Here is a 21563-nt window from a genome sequence, read left to right as displayed (position 1 = left end):
AAATGTGTATACTTACGGCATTTGAATTATTTTAACCATATGTAACCACCTGCACATGTGTTTGAAAAAAAAAAAAAAAAAAAGGCTTTGATTTTGCCACCCCATTTGATTTCTTTGCCACCCTCATGCCACCCTAAGAAAATTTCTCTAGATCCGCCCCTGCTGCTACCGTCACACCCCGTTTACAGACACTGCAGTTAATCTACCCGTGGGCACGCACTGCACATAATTCGGGTCTCAGCACAGCTGGGAATCAGCGCAATGCATGACCTGCAATCTGGGACATAAAGGGAAGTGGCACAAACAAAAAAAACTAAAACAAGAAAGGTTATTCCGCCCTTACACAACTCACTCTCAGTCATTAACCGCCTTTACGGCTGGACGTACTAACCAAAACAAAATTACAAATCAATCAAGAGAATAAAAAAAATAAAAAATAAAAAAAAAAGGACAGCAGAGACAGCACAACAACAGCTGAAAAACACAAACAACATTATCGATTAAAATGTTACCCAATAAAATATGAGTTTTATTAAACCATTCAAAAATCACAAAACTTAAAACAAACACTCAACATACCTACAATATTGATCGGTTTCCCTGCGCGCAGTCGATCTAGACCTTGATCAATTCCTCCATTAAAACTCGAAACTAAAAAAAGTCCAACAACACGCATTAAAAATGGGCACCTACAATAATAATTGATCCAAACAAAATGGTAAAAGTTTCTTACCGAACTATATACCCACTCGCACCCGAGTGAGTTAATCACCTCTGGAATTTCCCACAGAAGAGCGCTAACCTCACCCCTCACACCCACTACCTTTTCAAAGCTCCTCTGCTAATCACCTGGCAGAGAGCAGCAAACTGCCAGGTGACACTTGTTACATTCATAAGAACAAGAATAATTTAAGGAGAAGGGAATTATTTCAAAGAGACTCGGGGAGCATAGTTTTTTGCTGATATTTTTACATTTTTGAAAGAGACAGGAATTTTAATAAGAAAATAACGGTGGTACTGTAGGTTTTGATAAAAATTACAATCTAGTACGTGGCGCTAATGCACCTAGAATTTGTTTGCCAACCGCCATGAAACTGAAGAAGAAGAAGGAAAATTACGCCGCTCCATACGTCACAGTGAGGGCGCCGGAAATGTAGTTTTTGGAGGCAGACTCGTCTGACGTTGTGGCGGTAAGTTAGTCTGTGCTGCACCAGACCATGCCCGTTATCGTGTGGGTACCGAGAACGGACAAGAAGGCCTGCTGCCCCGTGCACTCTTGAGCTGGATCACCCTCGCGGCCCACGGACCTCTGGGGCTAACGTTAGCAGCTAGCCGGCGGGAGGCGGGACGAAGAGCCGAAGCGGCTAAAACAGGTAAACGCAGGTGAATTCAGGTAGTTTACCACGGTGGCTACTGGTTCCTTGTCTGCCCATTCCTCTGCTGGTTCAGGTCTCATGTCTCTCGGTCTTTAACAGCATGTTCACACCGACAGGAGCTGCGAACAGAAGCAGCTAACCTTTTAGATTTGCTAAAGGAGGTCCACCCTGCTTGCCTGCCTAGGGTCTCCTTCTGAGGCTCAGTTCAAAAAGAACTGTTATTAATCTTCTGATCTTGTTTGCTGTGATTGGTCAACTCTTGGAAGCCTGCTGAGGGGCGGGAGTTACAGCTTGGGTGTCCCTTCAATACTTTTTATTCTCATCTGTATAAGTTGTTTGAGTCTGATGTCACTGTTTCAGAGGTCATGTTTCTGCACGATGAACTCGGGCCGAAAGTGTCTTAAACTCAGCCTGTCCGGCCCAGCTCCTGCCGTCACTGCTACTACACTGCTGCAGTTCGCCTCCCATGATGCTTTGCTACAGGAGAAGGAGGAGGAGCAGCGTTACCAGCTGGCGGAGGAAGACACCACTGACTCCAGACTCGTCATCACCATGGGTAATGCACACACATGCACATACGCTGGTGGCTTTGTGAGGACCCGTGTCTCTGATGGACCGATCTCTCCATCAGAGGACAGCCAGGAGGAGATGAAGGCTGCCAAGAAGAAGGCCGCCAGAAGGAGGAAGAGGAAACTGGCTGAGGAGGAGGAGCCAAGGGATGGGGCCTCAGAGAGTGAGGAGGAGGCAGGAGTGGAGGTGGAGATTGACAGACAGCTGGATCAGTCACTGGAGACAAAGTCCAAACAGCACAACCTGACCACAGTGAACGTGAAAAACATCATCCACGTGAGTGCCTCCACCCACATGCCTGGAGAGGGTGTGATCACGATTTTTGATTGAATTCAGGTTTTTAAGCCTACTGTCTTTGAAGCAGTTTAATTTGAAGTATTTGTCCATGAAGTGTCATGTGACTTACCCTTTAATGACTTGGAGTAGGATGCCTGTTAGATGGTAACGGCTTATTAAAGAATACTGTCAGTCTTTGACAGTCTTTAGTACATTCAGTTCTCTGAGGTTACTCTGAGCTCTTTTAAAGATATGAAGTGTAACAAACTCAAAGGCTTTCAACAAGAATATGGGAAACTTACAGTTTAAACGTTGGCCTTTGACCCACAGGAAGTGATCACCAATGAGCATGTGGTGGCCATGATGAAAGCTGCCATTAATGAGACTGAGGCTGTCCCTCCATTTGTGAGTCTATCATCCAATCAAAATCAATCATTCACTGCCATCACGTGAGTCCTGACCCTGCTTACAGACTTTCTTTCTTTTCTGCAGGAGCCCAAAATGACTCGATCTAAGCTGAAGGAGGTGGTGGAGAAAGGCGTAGTGAGTCCACTTACAGCAGCCCACACACACACACACACACACACACACACACACACACACACACAGAGAGCACTCTGAACTTTTTGTTTTCTGTCAGGTGATTCCAACCTGGACCATCTCGCCCATCAAGAAAACCAGTGACCTCGTCAAGGTAAAGGTCAAAGGTCAAACCTGAAATCCTGACTGCAATCTTTATAAAGTCTTCAGTTAAGTGTAACTTTTTAAAATCATCTGAAAAACATTTGAATCCCTGCATTTTTTCGAAATGTTTTAAAATGACGTAAAAGCTTTTAATGGCATTTTGTCAGCATTTGACTTGAATTCAATTTTTAACACCGTAAAGTGTTTTTTAATCATTTTAAAATTTTCATTGGCATTTTTCATTTATTTAATTTGGAGAAATAGCCATCAAATTAATTCAATTACACATTAATTCAGTTCTTAAATGTTAAACAATTCAGATTTAAAATTCTTATTTTATTTTAGTTACATCTCTAGATATTAAAAACATTTGAAACTAACATAAAATTTAAAAAATGAGTTTGTAATTTTTTCTTTTTTTTAAGTAGATTATGTAATTGTTTTAATTTTTAATGTTAGTATTTTTAAAAATATATATTTTTAACTGTGTTCTTGACGATTTGTAAAAATATACAAACTGCTTTTATACCTTTCTTCATTTTCTCTTGATGAGCCTCATGAGGTAGTCATCTGAAATGGTTTTCCAACAGTCTTGAAGGAGTTCCCAGAGATATTGAGCACTTATTGGCCGTTTTGCCTTCACTCTGTGATCTATCTTGTCCCAAACTATCTCAATTGGGCTTAAGTCGGGTGACTGCGGAGGTCAGGCCATGGCGCAGCAGTCCATCACTCTCCATCTTGGTCAAATAGCCCCAACACAGCCTGGAGGTGTGTTTGGTGTCATTGTCCTGTTGAAAAATAAATGGTAGTCCAACTAAACATAAACTGGATCGGGTGGCATGTCGCTGCAGGATGCCGTGGTAGCCATGTGTGCCTTCAATTTTGAATAAATCTCCAACAGTGTCACCAGCAAAGCACCCCCACCTCACACACATCACTTCTCTTCCTCCATGTTTTACGATTGGAACAATGCATGTAGAGACTATTCGTTCACCTTTTCTGTGTCGGATGAGAAAGACACGGCGGGTGGAACCAAAGATCTCAAATTTAGACTCATCAGACCAAAGCACAGATTTCCACTGGTCTGATGTCCATTCCTTGTATTTCTTGGCCCAAACAAATCTCTTCTGCTTGTTGCTTTTTCTTAGTAGTAGTTTCTTAGCAGCTATTTGACCATAAAGGCCTGATTCACGTAGTCTCCTCTGACCAGTTGATGTACAGATGTGTCTGCTACTGGAACTCTATGTGGCATTTATCCTGGACTCTAATCTGAGGTGCTGTTAACTTGCGATTTCTAAGGCTGGTGACTCGGATGAATTTATCCTCAGCAGCGGTCGTTGTGTGTGCCAGTTTCATCGTAGGGTTTCGTGGTTTTTGCCACTGCACTTGGGGACACATTCAAAATGTTAGCAATTTTCCAGAGTGACTGACCTTCAACTCTTAAAGTAATGATGGACTGTCGTTTCTCTTTACTTAGCTGATCGGTTCTTGCCCTTATATGAATTCTAATAGTTGTCAAATAGTTATGTCCGCTGAGTACCAACCTGACTTGTGCACAATAACACAGTTGGGGACCATCGGTTGTAAGAAGACAATAAATGTCACAAATGAACCCTGAAAAGGCTCACCTGTGGTGAAAACTATTTCAGGTGACTACTTGTGAAGCTCATTGAGAGAATGCCAAGGGTTTGCAGCGCTGTCAACAAAGTTTGTGTCTAACTTTCTGGAATCTAAACTATAAGGCATATTTAGAGTTATTTATTTTGTTTTGCTACATTTCTATATATCCTGCTTTATATATTTGATATCTTCAGTTTGCAGTTATAATGTAGAAAGTAGTTCAAATAAGCAAAACCATTAAATGACAAGGTGTGTCCAAACTTTTAACTGGTAGTGTATATCTGACCTGACTTTTAGTCAGAGTATGAACAGTTTTAAAGCAGGTTAGCAATTTAAAAATAATTAAAAGTAAAAAGAGGCATTTTTAAAGTCCTTTTTTCTCCAACTCTAGTGTTTTTGTAGTAGTCATAAAATGTGATTCTTATTTCTCTGCTGAACGCTGAGACTAACGCTGTAGGATGTGTGTGACCTCCTTTGTTTTCTGTGTGGAATTACAGTGTCAATGAAGTTTCAGCTACATGTGTCTGTCTTCAGGCTCCGCAGTTTGTCGACATCCCTCTGGCTGAGGAAGACTCCTCTGATGACGAGTACCATCCCGAGGAGGAGGAGGAGGACGAGACGGCTGAAGACGTGAGGCTCCAAGCGTCTGCAGCGTGCTGTGATGTTGATGATGACTGGCTACTGATTTTTCATTGGTTGTGTGTCTGTGTAGACGTTCCAGGAGAGTGACATGGAGAGCACAGCTTCGTCTCCTCGAGGGACTCGGCTGCCCCGAGCTGAGGAGGACAGCTCCAGCCCATGGCAGGTCCTCAGAGTGTGATCATCGCTGTCAGTCTGCTGATCAGTCAGAGCTTTAGAAGTGAAAATGTGTGAAACAATCAGTGTTGTCTGGTCCCTCAAACGTCAGATTGTTAGAAATGAACAAATTCAAAAACTTTATTGATGACCAAATGGCAAAACTACTGATCAAATTATTTCTGTTGATCTAATGGTAAAACATGGAGATTTGAGTGAAAACAGGAATATTCCGCAGTTTTAAACACACCGGTTTATGAAACCTGAGTATAAAACATTGTTTTTATTTGCTGATTTCCCTAAAAGCTCTGAGTTTACTTTTTTCTGAACCTGTGAATGGGACACTGTCTACCTCAGGGGTCTCAAACTCCAGTCCTTGAGAGATTCTGTCCTGCAAATGTTAGATGCATTCTTGGTCCAACACACCTGAATCAAATTAAGGGCTTTGCCAAACTTGATGGCATGCTGAAGAAGTAGCTCAACCATTTGATTCAACTGTGTTGGAGTAGGGATGCATCTAAAAGCTGCAGCACAGTAGCTCTCGAGGACTGGAGCTGGAGAGCCCTGGCCTACCTAAACTTTAAAGCCTGCTTCCTGTCTTCCATCCTATCAGAAGTCGCGGAGTCGGTCCAGACTTGTGAGGGCAAGGTCTGTTTCCATGGGGCCGCCCCCTCCCCCCAAAGCTCCACTTCCTAAACCTGTGACTGACAGGACCTTCCTGGAGAAGCTTCATGCTGTGGAGGAGGAGCTGGCTGTTTGTATGGAGCCCTATCAGGTAACCATGGAGACAATCTGGTCATGTGATGCATCAATATACGATAACGATATAGATCAAAGCGACAGATCATTATGGATCATCTGTGTCGTCAGCCTCTGTCTGAGTCGGAGGATGAGGCCGGTCTCATGGCGTCTCGGACTCGGTCCAAACGTCCTCTCAGGGATGTCCCGCTGGGCCGGCTGGAGGCAGAACTCCAAGCTCCTGACATCACACCTGATATGTACGACTCTAGCTCCACCCACGAGGACAGGGAGTGGACCGATTGGCTGAGAGGGCTGATGAGCTCAGACATGGACAATGAAGGTGAGGGTTCATAACAGAGCAGGGATTAGAGTTCTGACTGGACTCAAACTGATCAAGAATCTTTTTCTGACAGAGGAGTGTGATGACGAGGATGATCCAGAGTACAACTTCCTGGCTGACATTGACGAGCCCGATGTAGAGGATTACCGTGATGACAAGGCTGTCCGCATCACCAGTAAGTACACAAACACACATGTGTTCAGATTTTCCCTGCATTTACAAAGGAGCTGCTCAGTCATCTGTTTAAACTCAGTGCACACGTTCGGGAGGGTGCCTCAGGTGATCAGCCGTAATATCTGAGAAATCAGTAATCAGTGGGCGGCTAACAATCAAAGGTCCATGGATTTTAAATTTTTTTTATTGTATTTTTTTTTTCCTCTCCTCTCCTCCGGTCTACCCTCACACACACACACACACACACACACACACACACACACACACACACACACACACACACACACACACACTCTGATGGATGCATCAAGGGTGCATCCATAACATGGCCAATATTAAATGTATCATAAGCGAGCAATAAATGTGATTAATACCTGCTGAAGATGATAATTTGTGTTTATGTCCTCAGAAAAGGAGGTGAACGAGCTGATGGAGGAGCTCTTTGAGACGGTATAAAACACCTTCAGGTTACCTGTCTCTTCACCTGTCTCCTCAGTGTCTCTTCACCTGTCTCCTCAGTGTCTCTTCACCTGTCTCCTCAGTGTCTCTTCACCTGTCTCCTCAGTGTCTCCTCACCTGTCTCCTCACCTTTCTGTGTGTCTCAGCTGAAAGAGGACCTGGCTGGACAGGAAGTGGATGATGAAGGCCATGAGGAAGAGGAAGAGCCACAGGAGGAAGCACAAACATTTCAGATCCACACACCTGAGGAGCAGCAGGACAGGTGCGTAACTAACACACGCACACAGTCGGGTATTCATATATTGTGGGGACATCTAATTGACATGCTTTCACTAGCAACGAACCCTGACCATCAAAAATGAATGCCTAAACCTAACCTAACCATAACACAGTTGTAACCGTGACATTCCCTAAAAGGCCTTCAAACTTGTGGGTACTGGGATTTTGGTCCGCATGAGGGCTGTTGGTCCCCACAAGTATAGTAAACTTCCAATTTTTTGGTCCCCACAAAGACATGAATACATGCTCACACACACAGATACATCACTGTCTGTGTGTTTTCACATCAGAGAGTGTCCTGATGATGAGGCTGAGGATGGACCAATCGCAGAGCTGCGCACGGTGAAGCAGCAGCTGGCATTGATAAGAAGGAAACAGCTGACTGGAGTGCCACATGACACGCACACAGAGCTGATCGTGTACAAGTTGAACGCTGAGCAGAGGAAATGCCTGCAGCAGCAGCTCCAACAGGTAAACTCTACTCTTTCAGCATGGCGGCTGAGAGCTCTTACCATGCTTTTACCATGATAACAGCAACTGAACTCACCTGTCGTCTTTCTTTCAGCATGTCCAGCTACTTACTCAGGTTTACCTGCTGACCTCACTTGTGCCCAGACTGCACAGCGAAGCGGAGACCTGCCGGCAGTTCCTGGTAACTCACCTGGATGTGTTGTGATGTACTTCCTGTTGTTAATGCACCCATTGAAGCTCACTTCCTGTCTTTCAGTGTGAGGTAGACCTGCTGGCGCAGCGGGCCGAGCTGATTGGTTTGTTGGCTCTTCCTGGTTTCTGTAGTGTCTTCAGAGCATCCAACCTGCAGATGGCGCTGCAGCTGCTGGATGAGCTGCGTCAGGCTCCCATCAGCTACCGGCCACAGCTTCGCCCCCGTGATGCCCGGGGACGGAGTGAGTACAAGTGGGGGCGGGGCTTCCTGATTGATTGACTTGAAACTTTGATTGAAACTTGTTTTTACATGCTAACAGTGCGCTGCTTCCCCGTCATGCCGGCTGAGCTTGCCTGGCTCTTTGCCACACGGCCCGTCTTCATGTACCCGGAGCTGCTGCCTTGTGCTAGCCTAGATCCCGCGCTGTACTGCCCCCGGAGGACAGCAGCCTTCACTCCGGCTGAGGACTGGTGAGCACACACTCACTGTAACACAAAGAGGCCTGAGAAAAACCTTCACCATGCCCTTAGTGTGTGTGTGTGCGTGTGTGTGTGTGTTTCAGTCTGTTGGTGCTCGGCCTCAGGAATATGGAAGGGTCATGTGACCCACCCAAACTGGTGTCCCAGTTCCTGCTGAGGAAATCTCTGGTTCAGGTTCGACGAAGGATCCTGCAGTGCTGCCGGCCAGGTTTTCCTGACAACGTTGTCAAGGTAACGCAGACATACATACACATACATGGTGCGTCCCAATTCATGGGTTGCATCCTTCCAAGCACCTGGCCTTTTGAAAGCGAAAATTATGTATGTTTTTTAATTAGATTTTTTTGGTTTGTGAAGTATCTGAGGCTAAGACCACAGGACTGTAAATACAATATTGTTGGGCTTAATTTCTGTACCCAACAGTAATTTTAACATTAACTAGTTAGCTAATGTTGTTAATGAGACTAGTGTCATTTCAGTTTGGTCATGTAAATATAACATGGCCAATATTAAATGTATTGCATTTAATTAAAAATGTACAGCAGTGAACTTTAACTCTGTTTCAAATAAGAGAGACAAATATTGTTCTTTTAATATATTGGCAATACCAAATTTGTCTGAAAGCTTATTTATATGGGTAAAAAGACAATTTACGAGTTGTGATAACTGTGTTTGTTAGATAAAATGAAGAGTAGATTGATTTATCGATTTGTCAATTTTGTGAAAAATTTATTTTGATTTTGAGAAAATCATCCCATAACTGTTTTAAGTCATATTGAATAGATATCAGAGCCTTAAACAGACTGACCTGGCAAAAATGATTAAAAAAAACATAACATCCTTATAAATTATAGCACTATACATCAACTTATCCCAAAATACATAAAGCATATAAACATCTACAGCAATATAATTCAACAAACAGCAGTACTACTAATCCAAAACACTCCATGTTTCATATTACTGAAAGAAACACAGACTTTTATTTTCAGGTGCATTCTGCTGCTGATATTTGCGTACTTTAAGTTTCTGAATATAGAACTTTTTACTGCCTTTCATAGTTTTTACTTGAGCGCCCTGAGTATTTTCTTCCACACTGAAAACACTTTGATAGATTTAATGATGACTTTATCTAATAAGAGTGATTTAGGACAGATAATTAGTTATTTTAAGCTTCTTTTTTTTTTTAAGTAGTCCCTCTCATAGAGAGAACAGTCTGTCTGTTCTCTTCATCTCTCAGCTGGTGCTGGCTCTTCCTCACACACTGCTGAATTTGTCCTGTATCATCAAGGGTGGAAAGCCTCGGTCTCAATCAGCTGTCCCTCAGAGATGATCGCAGATGATCTGAACACTTGCAGTTCTCAAACATGGAAATCAAATGTGTGCAAAGCTACAGGATTAAAACACAAATTTAACATAGCAGCTCATTTAAAAAAAACACAGACACCACCAAACGGAGCCAGCAAAATAACCAAACTAACATTAACAGTGCTGTGAATCCTGCTAGTACTGTGATATTCAGGTTTGAATATCACAATTTCTGTAAAATTAAAGTCAATTTTTGAACAATATGCCTTTTAGAGTAAAGGCTTTAAAAGCAAGTGGAACCTCACTAGTACTAACATCACTAATGTCACATAACTTTGCCGACATGTAGCTAAAAGTAATGTTTTCATGTTCTTCAGTATTAGAACATTTGTGTCGCTGCATAAATGAGTACTTATTTAAAAAGTTTATTCTTCGACCGCTCCACTTGAGCTGTCCATTACAGGGCTCTAGACTAACTTTTTGACATGGGCGCACCGGTACGCCTAACTTTAAAAATTTAGGCGTACCGGCACAAAAGTTAGGCGCACTCAAATTTTTCAACCGCATCGCTTAACACCGCAGTTTTACATGTGCACTTTCTTTGGGGGGGGAAGTCCATACAGACAATATTAATTTCTAAATTATTAACTAACAAACTTGTGCTTAAAGTGCTTTGTCAATATTGTAGAAAATGTTAAAAACTTAATCATCATCTTGGCCTCCTCTGACGACCTGTTTGCTGCTGAAAGGCCGTGGGGAGAGGGGACACTTGGGCAGTGCATTTACTGCAGCATATAATGTGCTTTTTCAGCATTCAAATATTGATGGCACCGTGTCAGAGCACTGGCTATGAATTTCAGACAGATCAGGCCTTAACTTAACAAAAAAGTTATCAATAGTTCTTTTCATCTTTTCTTATTACCCACAGCTACAGTACATCCACTTCTCTCAGGCCCAGGCTGCTCACTAGGGCTGAGTATCATCACTGATTTCTATAATCCATTCAATTCCGGTTCTCAAAGTCCTGATTTGATTCAATTTAGCCTCAGACAGTCAGAAATATTATAATTCTGATCATTTATCAGTACAGTAATGAGACTTCATCAGAATTGTGAAAATCACAGCAGATGCCTTTGTGTGAAAGTAACTGAGAATAAAACACAGGAAAACATGAAGGAGATTTTCCTGGTCTGGCTTTTTATAGCAGATAACCTTAAAAATATTCTGCAATTTTGCATAATTTTAAGAAATTTGAATTTCTTCAGTATTGAACAGCAGAAATTAGGCTTTCTTGTCCGAGGTCATTTAAGTGAAAAAAGAAAAAGCGCTGTAAACAACGCTAGACTGGTGGGTAATAAGCGAATGAATAATGCAGAAAACAGATTTGAGACGGGAAACTGTTCCTGAAGTACAGAGAGAGAGAGAGCTGTGCAGGAAGTGTGATTTTTATCGTGGTGGAAGCAAAACAGCAAAAGTCAGAGGGAATTCATGACGACATTGATCAAATGTGAAGCGCAGTTTGCTGCTTCTTTTGCTGCAGGCTCGGTGAATTTTGGTTGGAGAGAGGCAAAACCTGCAGCTCAGAATCAGCGCAAAAAGACGTAAACACAGCGCGGACCCGAAGAATCGCTAAGCTCCGACAGCGTGTCCGTGTTCAGGCCGTCGGGTGAGAAAGCCGAGAAAGACGAAGCTGATTCTGATGTGTTGGGTCCGCTCCGTGTTTAGGTCTTTGTGTGGAATCCGTTAATGAATTGATATCGCTTTATTCAAGCTACTCACCTCTCTCTTCCACCTGCACTTTCAACTGGACCACGGCCAATCAGAGAGGTCCCGCCCCTGACTATCTCTGATTGGTTTAGTCCACAATAGGGGCATAATGTGTGTCTGTTGTTGACCACACGGAGAGTTACAGAGATTTTTTTTTGTTACCGGAACAGTTGGTCGCACCTGTGCGACCAAATATTTATTTTTAGTCGCACCACTGAAAAATTTGGTCGCATTTGCGACCAAATTGGTCGCACTCTAGAGCCCTGCATTATTTTTTCGAAAAATGATCTGCTTTATCACACCTCTGTACATAAAAACACACAGTCCATCTGTCTGTCTTCTGCAGACCTTCAGGTACCAGCGGCGGGTTCTCCCAATGCCAGTGGCATGTCGTCCCGTGAATTTAGCAGACTGGCGACCTCCTGTGGAGAGAGAGGAGAGCGTCATGCCTCTGTGGCTGCTGGTAGGAAGGCTGCTTGTGTTTCCTTTGTTCCTCTCTGCATTTTTCCTGCCCGTCTTCTCTTCATGGAAAACTAGTTCCAGAATAAGCACTGATGACATGGTGTCAAACAGTTGACCGAGGAGACCCAGGTGACACTGGAGAGATGAAGCAGGTGCCCAGGGGAGGTCTGGGAGTCTCTGCTTAGACTGCTGCTCCATGGAATGGATTATAAGAGAAGAGGGAAATAGCAAACGTAGTTAACTGGTCAGTAATCAGCCTTGTGGTCCTCCCACTGTCTCCTCGGTGTTATCGTGCAGCTCAGGAACCAGTTCCCCATCAGCTGCAGGTTTTCCCGCTGTTGCAGTGTCTCCCTCTGTGTAATCTGAGAAGCACTAGTTCTGATAGGTATGAGGTTCACTTAGAGGTCATAAAAACGAACGGTATTTTAGATTCTGAAGAAAGGATGTGATGAGGATTAGCTGATGCTGCTGACACAGACCGTTTGTGATGGAAACAAAACCAACTGTGACCTTTGAACTTTTAGCAAACCAAACAGAGAAGTTCCACACTTTATTTCACACTAGATCCTCCTGCAAAAATAGAATATTTTCTTTGAACTACCAAAAAATCTGTTTTGTAATTGGAGCGTTTCTGTGACTTATTGCAGCAACTTTTCCTTTTCTAATGTGGAATCTTGACACACTTTGTTGAAACTGCAATTGTGTTTGTTGGGATGCCTCAGCGATTAAGAATGTGCTTAGGCTGATTTTACAGTGAATCAGAAGAGAACACTGCTTTCATGTGTGTAGTTTGAAGTCTGAGTATGTATGTGTGTATGTGCATATATAAAACCATCTCTTTTCTGTCTTCAGCGCTCTCTCCCCGTCATCTACCCAATCATTAGGCACTATAATAGCTCCGCCTCAAACATCCCAACCCCCTCCAGCTCCTACAGCGTCCCCCCTGGGACCCGATACCCACCCCGCCTCCCTCAGAACCTGGACTTCAGACGGATCGGCTTTGTATTGCTGAATCAAAACCACAACCCCCCTCATCCCCCTGACTCTGCCCCCTCCGCTCCCACTCCTCCTCGAGTCCTCCTTCACCGCCTGCTCCTGACCAGGACCGATTCCCCCACTGACATTTGCACTGCCACTGTGTCCATGGCAACCAGAGATCAAATTAGACGATGCAGTCAGAAACTTGCAGCCCTGAGGAGGGGGAGGGAACACAAATCCTTTACACCTCCTTCCTGCGATGACCCCACCTCCCATCAGGTGACAGGGGATGATGTCATCAGAACTGATGAAGAGGAGGAGGAAGAGGGCGACATCATCCTGGTTCTGTCTGAATCTTCACCCAGTGCTGCAGGAAGTGTTGCTGTCAGTGACGATGTGCAGGAGGTGGGGTCAGAGAGTAAACAGGACGGAATCTTGACACCACCTAGAGGAGCAGAAGAAGACAGTGGTGATCCTGATGAAGATGGAGACAGAAAAACTCAGCAGGTGAAACCTTTAGTGGCCAAAGTCAGCTCTCAGTCAATCAACCAATTAATATCTGCAGATATCTGACTTCCTGTTTGGTTTCAGCCACTGTCAGAAGAAAGTGATGAAGATGATCAGAGAGAGTCAGAAGACGTGCTGTTCGCTCATGATTATCTCTACAGGGTGAGGCTTTAATTCTGGAATTGAATTGTATTTAGCAAGATTGTGTAACCGCAGTTGTTTGTATTTCCTGTTACCTGGTCAGGTTTATGAGGCGGTGCAGATGTATCCGGGCTTGTGGGAGGAACTGATGTGTGTGTTGGACGAGTTCTCAACTGCTGCAGTTGATGTCCTGTATGACAGAATAAGCAGCGTTCTGCGGCCGTGGCCTCAGCTGCTCAGAGACTTTGCCGCCTTCCTGAACCGCAGACAAGCTCGCCGCTGTGGCCTGGTGGGTGACATCACTGTGACCTCGCAGAGGTGTGCTGTGACTTAGGTGCAACTCATCAGCTCTCTTCATCTCCGCAGCTTCTGGAGCAGCAGCTATTTGAACGCAGTCGAGTGTTTCTATGGAAACTGAGATGGAGCCTGGGAGAAAGCTCCTCACTCTACCAACAGGTGGTGTCAGTACTGCAAGGAAGCTCTGCCCCTTTACCTGAGGACATAAACAAGGTAAGGTAGATGACATTTGACCCCTCAGCTGATCTGACCTGAGGAAATCTGTCAATTAAATCTGTCTTCTACTGATAAAATAATTAAACACTGATTATTTTCCTCCGGAATGATGGGTTTATCAAGTTATTGATAAAAAATGGAACAGAGAGAGACCGAAGTCTGATCCTCTCTTTGTTTTGTCAGCTCTCTTCTTTGCTCTGCCATCATCCTGACCTGCAGCAGGAACTCCGCCAGTTCTACCAAGAGTTCCACACCACAAACTCTGCTGCCCAGAGTTCCCCTGACGGGAACCAAGGCACCGACAGAGAGGAACAGGATGAGGGGCAGCGGCAAGCGGTTTGTGCCAAAAACATCACTTTGACAGCCACTGGGGAGAAAGTCGTCATGTGGACACGGTCAGAGAAAACACTAAAGAAACATTATAACGATGAAACATCATTTCAAGGTTCTGAAACTACTAGAGACAAAAAACTCCAGTGTCCTGAAAAAGTGTTGGCAGGCATTATTCAGATGTTGTAGAAAATATCAGAAAGTCATCAATAAGTGTTGCACCAGCCACAATCACACATTCAAAATCTGTGTTGCATAAAACATTACACACCCTGCAAATGTTCACGTGCTCTGGAAACGTGTTCTAAAAACAATATTCATTAAATGCTCCATAAAAAATCCTTAAGGAATAAAAATGAGACGGAACATCTGTAAACCCAAAAAATAAAACTTCTGTAGCATACATCTTCTAGTAGCAAAGACATTTGTATTGTATAAAACTGTAAATGTTGTAGAAATGTTTCATTTGAAATGTTCTACAAACATAAACGCTGATCTTGAAACATTATGAAAATAAAATGAATTTAAGCATCGAAGCTTTCAGAGCCAGATGTTTTAAGATGATTCTAAAAGTAGCATAAGAAAAGAGGAAAAACTAACTCTGATTGTTCCTGTTCCAGCGAGGTGGACCGAGCTATCCTGACTGCCTGTCAGGAGAGGGGAGCCACCTGGAAAACGTTTAGACAGGTGTCTACCCACCTGGGAAACAAGACTGCCCAACAGGTGAGATGAGGCAACGCCTCAGCATGCAAGTGTAGAGCTCTGAGCTCTGTGTTTTTCTTCTAAGTATTAAATCCGATGTTTTCTACAGGTACGCCTTCGGTTCCTCGACCTGATGAAGCTTTTCCACTCTGCAAAGTCCACTTCCTGTTCCTTTGAGGCACAGCCAATGAGCAGGCAAGATGCTCCAGACTGAGTCCTTGACCAGTTAGAGACCTGCAAATAGACTACAGAGTCCAAAATGATGCGAATCCACCGCTGTCCGACTTTGAGAATCCAGAGGAGTTTATTTAGATGAAAGAATGGAGTCTTGCAGGAGGCGCTCTGCTCACCTCTGCCAGACTGTTTAGAGAACGTGTCTAGAATGTGTTGAGACGAGAGGATCAAAGAGTTCCATTCTAGATCAGAGATGGTGAATGATTCAGGATACATGTGAACCTCCTTGGCCGGCCTTTGGTTCTGGACTTTAGGTTTAGAGACTTAGCTGTGGATTTAAAATCTAGAACCAGTTAAAAGTTCTACAGCCTCAGGATAACACCCCCCTTCTACAATCTGGGTGATGATGGATTCTTCAGACCTTTTTTCTCTGGAGCAGATTTGAGGCTGATCAAAGAGTTCATTTACAGGACTGTAGCTTACTGTGAAAGAGTTCAGAGACACTTGCTGTTTATACTTCAACTCCGATTTGTTGACCAATCAGAGCAGAGCTTTATTTAAAAAATATTTATCATTAATTTATCTCCTCTAGAGAGGGAGGGGCCTCTGTGGTCACATAATACAAAGAAGGAAAGTAGAAACCAGCTCCTGTTGGCTTAAACTGGGTCATGTGACCTTGGTGAGGGGCCTGTCTTCTGGTTTCCCATTATGCTCTGCGTTGTGGACACCTCATCACTCCCATGATTCCATGCTCTCATGTTGGTGAAGGAGACATTGTGTGAAGGTTTTGTACAAATGTTTATTCACATTGAATGAAAATAACTCATTAAAATTTTTTTACTCCTTAAAAGTGTTTGTAAACAAAGTGTTTGTTTGTGAAGGCTAAAGAAAGAAATCTTTAAGCTTTAGGGAGGAAAGAGAGTACTGATATAATGAATTGCCCCCTCTATTGGAGAAATGAAAAGAGCTCTGGGTAGCACCAGGATAGTGCTCCAGGGAACGATGAGGTATGTTATATTATATTGAAACATTTAAGTAATGTAGCGTTAAATAAATTGTTAATGTTATTTAATAAGATATGACAAGTAGGGCTCTTGCCATATAGATGCAAAAAGGCAATAATTATGCCAATAAAGAAACCTGGAAAAGGCCATAGTAATCCTGGGAAATATAGAACCATTGCTTTGACTTTCAATATGTGTAAACTGATGCAAAGGATGGTGAATGAGTGGTCGGCGCAATTTTTAATCAAGAAATATAACAGCGCCTTATCAGAGTAGTTTTCGTAGCAATGGATCCTCTTTTATGTCTGGAAGATGATATTAAGAAAGCTCAGAATAATAAAGAAATTGTAGTTGCTATGTTTGTGGATGTAGAAAAAGCATATGATATGCCTTGGAGAAAGGGTTTACTGATTAAATTACATCAGTTAGGAATAGGAGAAAATATGTTTAGTTGGTTAAGGGATTTTTTTATGTGACAGAACTATTCAAGTTAAAATAGGATCACGTTTCAGAGCCAAGAAAAATAGAAAATGGAACTCCTCAAGGAAGTGTAGTAAGCCCAACGTTATTTTCAGTTATGATCAATGGTATTTTTAAAGATATGTCTGTAAATTACTTTTTGCTCATGATAGAGCATTATAGGTAAGGGCGGGAAATGTAGACCATCTCATTAAGAAATTCCAGGAGGGGATAAGTAAAGTGGAAAAGTGAGGTGTAGAATGGGATTTTTAAATTTTCAGTTGAGAAAACTAAAGTCATGTTTTTCACAAATAAAAAAAAAATAGGAGAAAATAAACAGTTTTACTAGTATGGGAAGGGGCTAGAAAGGTTTGATTGGTTTTGGTTTTTGGGTCTAGTTTTTGATAAGAAATTAACTTGGAAAAATCACAGAGCACATTATGGGTAAAAGTAAAAAGGTACTTAATATTATAAGGGGTTTAGCAGGGTTGACATGGGGTGCAAATTTTGATGCCACATTAATTCACTCAAGAATAGATTATAGGTGTATGGTATATTGGTCAGTGGCTAAAACTTGGATATTATCCAAGCTCAACCACTGAGACTTTAAGCAACACCGGTATGTGTCCTACAAGTAGAATCGGGTGGAGTGCCACTATATTTTAGAAGACAAAAGTCAATGGTAAATTATTGGATACATTTGAAAGGTCATAATAAAAGTCATCGTGTTAAGAAAGTGTTACAAACTGTTGGAAAGAGGAAAAGATTTTAAAAATAGTTTTGGGTGGATTGGGGATAATATGACAAAGAATTTAATCAGACAGTATTGTGGCCTTTAAGGTCTGCATGGAAATACATTAATGTAGATAGATCATTATCAGATATTAAGAAGACATGGATTACAACAGATATTTGTCAAGAATTGTATAATAGTGTGGAGAATAAGTACAGTGACTATTTGCAGATTTATAAAGATCCCAAAACTGAAACAGCTAGTGTGGCAGTTGTCATTCCTGAATAAAATATATAAACTTCAAGAAGAACATAATTTTTTTTAGTATGAATGCGGAGTAGAGTTATATGCCATATTATTTTCCTTGTTTCTTATTTTTCTTGTATTTTAGCACACCACTGTTGCTTGTGAAGCTTGCACACAAGAATCTCGGTCACATGTGCTGTACCAATGTACCAGTAATGTGACGTGACAATAAAAGTGATTTGATTTCATTAAAAAGGTGCTCACAAGGAGATGGCTCAAGCCTGAGCCACCAACAACTGAAGACTGGATATCTTCTGTACAAGAGATCTATACAATGGAAAAACTGTCCTTCTCAGAACAGTTGCAGAGGGATACCTACTGCAGAATATGTTCTAAGTGGACAGAGTGAGGTGTGATTTTCTATGAACTTTGGCGCTTTTTATGCTGTTGCACTGATTTAAATACTCACACTGATATGGTGATGGTAACTCAGTTTTAAAAAATACCTGTGGATGTAACCCTAGGCATTTTCTTAATAGCAGTTAACCAGGTGTAATAACTCCACGGCAGAACGGTCCACATTTTAAATGCTTTTCAGCATACTCTTAATTTACCACTTTCAAACACACTTTTATTCCGGTTGCTGTACACTCACAGGTGGCTGCAGGTCTGCAGCTGCCAGCCACACACACTAACAACAAATGGTAAATGGCCTGTATTTATATAGCGCTTTACTAGTCCCTAAGGACCCCAAAGCGCTTTACATATCCAGTCATCCACCCATTCACACACACATTCACACACTGGTGATGGCAAGCTACATTGTAGCCACAGCCACCCTGGGGCGCACTGACAGAGGCGAGGCTGCCGGACACTGGCGCCACCGGGCCCTCTGACCACCACCAGCAGGCAACGGGTGAAGTGTCTTGCCCAAGGACACAACGACCGAGACTGTCCAAGCCGGGGCTCGAACCAGCAACCTTCCAATTACAAGGCGAACTCCCAACTCTTGAGCCACAATCGCCCCTTACAACAACGACAGTCAGGAACAACTTTTAATGCAGGCGAGGCGTGATTGCCAATGTTGTGCAGGTGTGTCCATCGTCCCTGCAGCGGCACCGCAGCCCCGCCGCACCAGCATTTCCTGATCTAAGTCTGGGTGTGTTCACATTGGAAGAATCTAACCAAACACAGTGTACTGTAATAGTGTACTGGCAGCTGTGCAGCTAATTTTTTTTTTTTTTTTTTTTTTACACAAGTGGCACACTATCTTTTGCTTGTCTGTACAAAGAATGTATTATCATATATAATAAAATATAAAGAGCTTCCACACATAATAGAGAATGAAATTAACACAACTGCTACAGATAACTCAGCATTGTGAGAGAAAAGGCACTCTATAGTTTAGTGTTAAAAGTGCTGTAAAAATGTGTGTAAACTCGTTGGTTAGTAAGACTGGAAAAGAGCTGCCATATTAATCAGGTTTAGACTATTTGAAGGAAGAAGAAAAATTGTGAGACTGTTTGCAGTATAAAGGTTAAAAAATAGAAATAAATGGATGGATGTTTTCCAGAAACTTGTCTAACTTAACTAACAGCTAAGTCTATTAGCAGCAACCAACCCGGTGACGTCCTATTCTGTATTGGCACAAGATGGTAGTAGACATGTTCTAAAAATGACAAATTATACTTGCACTATTCCAACATGTTATTAATTATTGACATGACATAACACGTTATTAATTAATTTAATAATTAATTAATTAGACTAAATTAATTGAAAGATTTTCTTTCATTAAAAAACTGTTATACTTAAAATTATGACTATTTCTTGCATTACTTTTGAGTATAAAAGTATAAAAATGGCTTTTAATCCTAAACAGTTAGTACTTTTGTTAAAACTGATGAATTAAAGTTGAAAGTCTACGTGTCTTGTTTGATTTACACTCTATTGTGGCACTCATTATTACATTTAACCTACAACGACAAAACCAACACTTAGATTAAATTTACTACAAACCATTATACCTATTTAATTTTAACAACTCAAATGTTCTGACAAACACACATTTGTTTCATTTTCTGATATGAAAGTTTTATTTTCAAATTAAGAAGCAAATTATGTAAGATATTTAGAGTGTCCAATCAAAGTGCACGTCTTTGCACTCTGAGAGGCCCCACAGAGCTGCCATGCTGCTGTTACAATCCTCCCTACAAAAAGAGTCATTCAAAATCACTATATGGTGGACAGAGTCAGGTTTTAAAACCTGTCCTGTGGTCTGATTGTCTAATCAATAGTACAAGGCAAAGACCCTGCGGTTTGGGGGGAAAAAAAACCCTGACAATCAGACCACCCCTATGAGCAAGCACTTGGCAAGGAAAAACTCCCTTTTAACAGGGAGAAACCTCCGGCAGAACCAGGCTCAGTGAGGGGAGGTCTCCTGCCACAACCTGTGTTAAATGACAAATAGTTGAAAGTGTAGCAAATTTTTTGAAAGGAGGTTTGTAAATTATGGAACATTATGAAGCTACCCCAAAAGGTGGAGTCTGTTCATCTGGACATAGCGTTTTCAGTGGGAGGCGTTTTCAGTGGGAGAAAACGCCTCCCACTGAAAACGCTACGTCCAGATGAACAGACTCCACATTTCGGGACTGACTTACCTGGATGATTGTGCATGCATTAAGTAATTGTGAAGATAATTATTCTGTTTCTGATTCACTGCTTATGCAGCAAAAGAACCTCCTCAAACTACTAAAAAAAGAAGAGAAGGCCCTAATGATACGGTTACTTGGCCTGTCTTCCTTCAAAACACGTACGAACTCCAAAACAAAAGACAACAGAAGTGCTCCAGAATGCTAGATGCAGTGTTGAGCTTTTGTTACCTAGAGTCTACACAAGCCAGGAAATACCAACGACCGGATTTGGTGTGTGGTAGTAACAGGTAAATGAACATTTTTAAAAAAAAATTAATTATAATTTTATATTATTGTTAATAATAAATCAATTAAAGTAACAAAACAACCTGAAGAGCTGGTTCGGAGCCGAAAGAGCCGGCTCTTTTTAGTGAGCCGGTTCTCTAAAAAGAGCCAGAAATCTCATCACTACAGTCACGACTGACGACTGCTGGGCAGGGATCTTTTAAAAACAGCCACCTGATGAGGGGACCAATCAGCTGCCGCCAGCTCTCTAATCAGGGAGGACCTGTACATTATTTGGTGTTCTGGCCTCTAGTTTAAATCACTGTCTTCTCCGTTTTATGTGTTATATTCTTTATGTCTGTCTCTCAGTGTGAAGTTTGCGTTTTTGTGATTTGTTTCTTATTTCCTGTTTTATATTGATAGTCCCAGTCCTATGTCAGTGTATCCAATTTTACCTCCCCCTGTCTCGTTAGCCCTAATCTCTCCCAGCTGTCTCCCTCCTGTTTCCTGTTCCCTGATTACTCCCTGTGTATATAAGCCCTGTGTTTGCCTTTGCTCTCTGTCGTGTTGTACCCTCAACGTGCTGTGTGTTTTGTTTCAGTCTCCTGTTTAGGGGTTCCTCTTCTAGTGTTTCAGTTCTTAGTTCCTCTGTTCAGAGTTTTGTTTTTTGGTGAGTTTAATTTACTAAGAGGTTTTTCTCAGCAATAAAGCTGCGCTTTGAGTTTTACCTCTGTGTTTGAGTCCTGCTCTTGGGTCCACCTTTCCTGTCTGCCTGCCACACAGCCCTCCATGACAGAACGACTCGACCAGTACATGGACCCAGCAGAACTCACCCTGTCTGATGAGCTTAAGGAGGCTATAATT

General features: G+C 42.3%; 1 protein-coding gene across 3 annotated transcripts; it reads left to right on the top strand.

Annotated features, from left to right (window-relative positions):
• Positions 1 to 1135: 1135 nt before the first annotated feature.
• On the top strand, positions 1136 to 16189 carry gon4la (gon-4 like a). 3 transcript variants are annotated; one of them, XM_085395866.1, is made up of 26 exons: positions 1137 to 1373; positions 1737 to 1932; positions 2008 to 2222; positions 2553 to 2627; positions 2715 to 2765; positions 2863 to 2916; positions 5061 to 5156; positions 5239 to 5331; positions 5935 to 6096; positions 6192 to 6402; positions 6476 to 6577; positions 6986 to 7026; positions 7182 to 7297; positions 7605 to 7785; positions 7880 to 7966; positions 8042 to 8219; positions 8298 to 8448; positions 8541 to 8688; positions 11879 to 11995; positions 12847 to 13479; positions 13564 to 13641; positions 13724 to 13909; positions 13987 to 14130; positions 14317 to 14528; positions 15084 to 15186; positions 15275 to 16189. In XM_085395866.1, exons 2-26 carry the CDS (start codon positions 1755 to 1757, stop codon positions 15377 to 15379), a joined length of 3717 nt encoding a protein of 1238 aa, XP_085251992.1. In that variant the 5' UTR covers positions 1137 to 1373; positions 1737 to 1754; the 3' UTR covers positions 15380 to 16189. The 3 variants fall into 3 exon arrangements, with proteins under 3 accessions (XP_085251991.1, XP_085251992.1, XP_085251994.1); XM_085395865.1 differs by having other exon boundaries at positions 1136 to 1932; XM_085395868.1 differs by lacking the exons at positions 1137 to 1373; positions 1737 to 1932; positions 2008 to 2222; ... (2 more) ...; positions 2863 to 2916; positions 5061 to 5156 and having other exon boundaries at positions 5239 to 5354.
• Positions 16190 to 21563: the final 5374 nt, after the last annotated feature.

The sequence above is a fragment of the Rhamphochromis longiceps genome, linkage group LG22 (genome assembly GCF_057381845.1).
Source record: "Rhamphochromis longiceps isolate RC_006_pf linkage group LG22, R_longiceps_female_GT1.1, whole genome shotgun sequence".
Classification (NCBI taxonomy): Eukaryota; Metazoa; Chordata; class Actinopteri; order Cichliformes; family Cichlidae; genus Rhamphochromis; species Rhamphochromis longiceps.
Note: the sequence above shows the minus strand (reverse complement) of the source record. Positions and strands in the feature narration are given on the sequence as shown.

Excerpts from the sequence above, each read along its gene's own strand:
- gon4la (XM_085395865.1), top strand. The coding sequence starts at position 1,722 with ATGTCACTGTTTCAGAGGTCATGTTTCTGCACGATGAACTCGGGCCGA. Across the intron at positions 1,933-2,007 it reads CAGACTCGTCATCACCATGG|AGGACAGCCAGGAGGAGATG; the intron begins GTAATGCACACA and ends TCTCTCCATCAG. Across the intron at positions 11,996-12,846 it reads TCATGCCTCTGTGGCTGCTG|CGCTCTCTCCCCGTCATCTA; the intron begins GTAGGAAGGCTG and ends TTCTGTCTTCAG.